The sequence below is a fragment of the Palaemon carinicauda genome, chromosome 42 (genome assembly GCF_036898095.1).
Source record: "Palaemon carinicauda isolate YSFRI2023 chromosome 42, ASM3689809v2, whole genome shotgun sequence".
Taxonomy (NCBI): domain Eukaryota; kingdom Metazoa; phylum Arthropoda; class Malacostraca; order Decapoda; family Palaemonidae; genus Palaemon; species Palaemon carinicauda.
In genome coordinates, this window is record NC_090766.1 from 919226 (window position 1) to 925308 (window position 6083).

The window sequence follows — 6083 nt, forward strand, 5'->3', positions numbered from 1 at the left end:
CTGTATAGACTTATATACCAATAACTTTTATTGATATACTTGTCATCACAAAAGGAATACAGTGGGATAGCGAAACGAAAAGGGGTTTAGGATAAAGAGGAAAGGATTTATACATAGACAATAAAATGGAAATTATTAAAAGATATCGAGCCAAAGACTTTTTAAAATCATTCGCTCGATATAAGTTGCACTTACTTGATCTCTGGTTTTGCGTTTATAGGATAAGGGCACTGTGTGGATAGGTTGGGTTAAGGATAGGAAGGTTTTTGATGTGTAATAGTTAAGCAAGGATCTAGAAAATGCGATCCCATAATTGCTTGACTTTGCGCTTTCCCTGTAGACTGTAGAAGAGTAATTGTTCTTTTGGTAGGAAAGGGATCTGTATTGGATGGGATTAATATCCCTGAAGGATAGGGGATAGGTTCTGAAAATAGGAAAAAGAGATAGGAATGTTACACTTCCTATGATATCAGGGTTTGTTTTTAGTTTTTAGAAGGGCTAAGGTGGCACCCGATTTTGGATAATTAGGTAAGGTTGGGAAGGATATTTGTGTGCAGTGAGCAGAGGGATCAAGAAGATGAGATCCTACATGTAAAGTGTTTGCTCACTTGACATGATTCTGTGACTTTGCAGGATAGGAAGGATATGTGTGTGCAGTGAGCAGAGGGATCAAGAGGATGAGATCCTACATGTAAAGCGTTTGCTTACTTGACATGATTCTGTGACTTTGCACGTTTGTAGACTGTTGGTATGTACCTGTTTTAAGGAGGGGAAGGGCCTGTAAGATTACTATCCTATTTGGATAGGGGTTAGGATTTGTAAAACAGTAATTTGTATTGATTCTGACAGTGAGTGATGAGTTCCCAGACTATGAATGATTTTTGGATTTGTGGATGTGATATTTGGAGGGATTTTGGTTTTGTTTTCTAATTTTTTAACATTGATATTTATTGATTAAAAACTGTTTTGTGCACAGGAGAGGAAAAGGGATAGGATTAGGATAAGTGGGTAGGCTTAATGAGTATGAGTGTATGAGCGAGTAAGTGAAAATTCAGTTGTAAACCCCTTAGAGTTAAAATAGGCCTAGGTTTGTGTTTGTGTTTAAGTGATTTTATTAGGCCTATGTTGGGACTTGGTTAATTATTAATGGCAAAACAAGTATTTATTTTAAAGGAATAGGGTTTTAGCTAAATTTCAAGTGTTATTACATTAATATATTTTATCTGGGAGGAGGATAAGAGCAAAGGAATCCTGAGAGTGTATGTGTATTTTCTAATATGTGTTTAGTGACTTGTTCAGCTGTGTAAGGAGGGGGAAATGTGATGGATTGACGGAGGGGTGAGGTTTCTCTGCAAAAAAGAAGGTAATGAGACAAAGGTTCAGCTCCTGTGGGAAGATTACTATAATTACAGGGACGATCTTGGATGTCGATGATTTCCCAGCAGCAGCGGTAACCAAGCCTTAATCTGTGGATGATGACAGAGATTCCTCTTTTTGCAGATTTAGTTAGATCATGGGGGGATAAATTAGTGACTTCAGTATACCACGCAGCAGTAAGAGAACCTTCTAGTAGTGTTTGTTGAATGAGACATTTTTTCTGAAAGTGACAATAATCTGATATTTTCTTTTTAATTTGTTTGAGAGTAGGCTGGAACGTTGTGCTTATTGTGGTACACCTTAGAGCACTGTTAGCAAGTCTGTCTGCCTCATCGTTTCCACGAATACCAATGTGACTGGGGATCCAATTAAGGGTAATTTCTCTGTTCCTCTGGGCATGGGTAGCAGCAACAGCTTTAATACTGGAGTTAAGGATTACGTTATCTTTATTTTTACGGTTTAAGATTGTTAGAATTGCACCTCTAGAGTCGGTGTGTACTGTGGTATTACCAAATTTATAAAGAGAGTCTTCCAGGGCTTTTGCAATAGCAAAGAGCTCAGCCTGAAGTATAGAGGCAGTATCAGAGAGTCTCCAGCTACCAGTAAAAGTGCTGGAATACACGGCTGAACCAGCTGCAGGTATATTCCTGTCAACGGAGCCATCAGTAAAATAAACATTTGTAGAGCTAGTACTATTAATTGATTCTAAAGCGGCATCTCTCATAATTTGAGGGGAGCATAAGGCTTTAAAGGCTGGAAGGACAGTGAAGCTGGCCTTAATTGGATCGGGAATCCAGGGAGCTGGAGGGGTGTAATGATGATTAAATCTATCATGTTTAATGTCCGAAATTGTCTTCTGAATATTTAAATTTCTAGTTATTTTAATAAGACTTCCAATATAATGATTAGGGGGTTCACGGTCTTCATGCAAATTTAAAAGCGTTTTAATTTTGGTTTTAAGAGGGGAATGCCTGTTGGTTTTAAGAGTTTTTGTTATTATACAAACAATACGGATATTGATTCTATCAGCAAGAGATAATAAGTTGGTTTCTTGCCTAAGAAGATGAAGTCTAGTCCACATGGGGGCACCTGTAATCAAACGCATGGCATTATTTTGAATCACTTCAAGTGATGAAAGAAGGATAGCAGGAATTGAAGTGAGAACTGGGGCGGCATATTCAACCAATGATAGTACAGCTTGCAAATAGAATCTTTTTAATAAATGGTAAGAGGCTCCTTTAGCTAAAGATGTGATTCTTTTCATCGCAGAAAATCGAGTATTTACCTTTTGTCTAAGTAATTTAACTTGGTTATGGGGTTGCAAATGACAGTTAATATTGACACCTAAGTAAATGAAATTTGGGACCCACTCTATGGGGTTGTTATCCAAATAAAGAGGGAAGGGAGGGAAACTGTATTTAATGGCCATTGCCTTAGTTTTATGGGAGTTGATTTTTAAACCTAATTCTTTACATTCATGAGAAATGGCATTAAGAGCTCTTTGCATTTTTCGAAGTTTATCAGGGACACGAGATGGACATACTATGCAGATATCATCTGCATAGATGAACATATCAATTCCCCATGGAAGTTCAATTACCAAGAGATTCTCAATGAGAACATTAAATAGGAAAGGGCTGAGGATTCCCCCCTGTGGAGTGCCATTTTCCAGAGGGAGGAAAGGAGATGTAGCGCCTTGAAAAGTGACCCTTGCTTCCCTGTCTTGAGTGTAGTTGTGAACCCAGGACAACAGATGACCTCTAACTCTTTTGCGAACAAGAGAGAACAGGATAGCAGGTGCACTTGCAAGCTCAAAAGCCTTCTCAAGATCAAGGAAGACTATCAGGGCTTTGGAATCGTTGATGGTGGCCATAAGGTCTGTAATGCATTCCTGAGTGCCAATACCCTCAGCGAAAGCATACAGCCTATGGTGTAGGTTTCCAACCTTCCATTTCAGTCGGTTCAGGACCATTCGTTCTGCAACTTTTTCAGTGCATGTGATAAGGACTATGGGCCTGTAGGCATTATCCTCTTTGGGTTTAGGGATAGGATGAGTGTCTTATTGCCTCCAGAGGATGGGCCGCACTCTCTCAGTATGAGTTTTATTTATAAGAAGGAGATATTTTTCCTTGGCTGAATTACCCATGTGTTTAAGCATGCTATAAGTAATAAGGTCAGCGCCAGGTGCGCTATCATTGGTCTTATAAAGTGCCTCATTAAGCTCATGCATGGTATACAGATTGTCAGTATCATCAGCCATGTTGCAAGCAGCGGTAACCATATTCATCCTGATAGGGTAAAGGACCCTTTGCCGTTGTTGTGACTCAAGAGAGAGGTTATCTGTCTTGGTACGGTTTGCAAACCCTTGTGCCAATTTGAGAGCTTCAGCAGGAGGATCTGGGTGAGAGACCCTTGATTTGGGTCTCTTACCGGACACTTTGTTGAACCAGTTCCAGATTTTCTTTAACGAGGTAAAAGCATTAACCTTGGTGCACCAGTCAAACCATTTTTCTTGTTTTACTTCCTCTGCAACCTGAGCAGAGTGTGAAACTACTCTAGTCAGGTTCAGATGAAGAGCATCAGTGTTGTATCTTCTGAACAGTTTCCTGATGTGATTAAGTCGCTTATTCATGGCCTTGATCCTGGGGTTGTAGTACCAGGCATCTTTATGATCATTAGTATAGGTCTTTCTCTTAGGCATAGAGATAGCGGCTGCCATATTTAGTTGATCATTAAGGGTTTGTAGGATGATATCACAAGTCTCAGGAGGATCAACAGAATAGTTGTCAGCCCATGTTGTCATGTGCTGCTCAAAAATATCCCATTTTGCAAAGTCAGGGTTCCATCTCCTTGGGGGAGGAGGAGGGTCAGGCAACTTCTCTAACCATAAAGAGAAAATAATGCCATAATGATCGCTCGTTAAAAGAGGATGCAGGTCCCAAGAGGAGTTATTGCATAGGTTGCTAGAGACGAATGTAATATCCAATCGTCCCCCAGCAATATGTGTGGGTATATCAACATTGTTGAGAAGTTTCACCCCAGGAAAATCCTCAAGCAATGAATGAAGGTGGTTCCCAGTAATATTAGTGGGGGATGTTGACTGAAGGAAGGGATGATGGGCGTTGAAATCTCCTGCAAATAAGGTATCCCGAGTCTCAGCAGCCGCAAAAAACAGATTGGCATCTATTACTTTTGTAGGACTTTTGTAAATGTTATGTATGGCAAGTGTAGTGTTTGAAAGGGTAATCTGAATGCTAAGTGATTCTGCATCGTGGCAATCTATATCATTAATTCTTTTGGAGGGGATTGTATTTTTGATTAGTGTAAGTAAGCCACGAGTAGTGTTTGTAAATTCTTTTCTATAAACAGTGTAATTAACAAATGAAAATTTAGTGTTTTCTTTAAGGAGTGTTTCCTGCAAAAGAATAACATCTGGTTTTTGTACAGCTACTTGAGACCTTTATATAGTAAATATTCTAACAAGTTATCAATTGAAAATCTATGACATTAATCGAGAATACTAAAATATTTAATGGGCAGAGTCATATTACTGACATGATTTTCCCCTGATGTTTCTAATTCAATCGGATATGAAACGTCATTGAAAAATATGGCATAAAAATAAAGGGCAGCTTACAAATGCCATGACCATAAGTTCTGAATGTTGTTATTAGGTGACTACATTATTTGTGAGTTCGAGAAGGTTATTTTTTGCGGATAAACAAAAAGAATAAAGTTTCCTAGTTTATGTTCTCACAACCCTAAACAAATGAAAGTGAATACTAAGATGACATTCCTACTCATGAGCGATTACCTTATTATTATTATTATTATTATTATTATTATTATTATTATTATTATTATTATCATAAATATGATGATGATGATTACAAATACTATTATTATTATTATTATTATTATTATTATTATTATTATCATTATTATTATTATTATTACGAAAATAGGAAACGTTATTTTATAGAAATTATTACATGCTATAAATCAGTGAGCAATGATTTGAAGAAAAGTAAATGAAAAGAGTTGTTGCAACAATAAATATTGAACGTTAACAGCAATTCAAATTCCACAAAAAAAATGATATCATGAGGTGTTAATAGTGGGAGTTGAACTGCTAATTGTTACGCATTGGAGCAATATTATTATTATTATTATTATTATTATTATTATTATTATTATTATTATTATTATTATTATTATTATAACTTGCTAAGCTACAACCCTAGTGGGAAAAGCTGAATGCTATAAGTCCAAGGGCTCCAAAAGGAGAAAATAGCCCAGCGAGGAAAGGAAATAAGGAAACTATAAGTCATTATTCTACTTCTTGTTATGAATAATACCTTCAAATATCATTTACTATTTTCCACTTAGAAAAAGATGATTCTACAATCATGTGCACACAACAATTATGTTTAATACATTCCTAAAGGCAGGAGTCCATTGCAGTTTGTGTAAAAAAAATTGTGGAAGCGAAATCCCTTGATCATATATATATACATATGAATTGGTAGTTACGATGGATTATCCACTTTAAAATTAAGAAGTTATTTGAATTCCCTTTAATAAAGGGAAAAGAAAGCTCATCACTCGGTCTTTAAAGTGTGCAATATATATGCAGTAAAAGCAGCAACGGATTCTGCTGATAGAAAGATAAATTGTTAAACCCCAAATTTTTTATTAATTGTGTA

General features: G+C 36.8%; 1 protein-coding gene across 1 annotated transcript; it reads right to left on the reverse strand.

Annotated features, from left to right (window-relative positions):
- Positions 1-1219: 1219 nt before the first annotated feature.
- LOC137632837 (uncharacterized) lies at positions 1220-3349 on the reverse strand. Its single transcript, XM_068364936.1, has one exon. It carries the CDS (start codon positions 3347-3349, stop codon positions 1220-1222), a length of 2130 nt encoding a protein of 709 aa, XP_068221037.1.
- Positions 3350-6083: the final 2734 nt, after the last annotated feature.

Coding starts and splice junctions, on each gene's coding strand:
- LOC137632837 (XM_068364936.1), bottom strand. CDS start 3,349: ATGGTCCTGAACCGACTGAAATGGAAGGTTGGAAACCTACACCATAGG.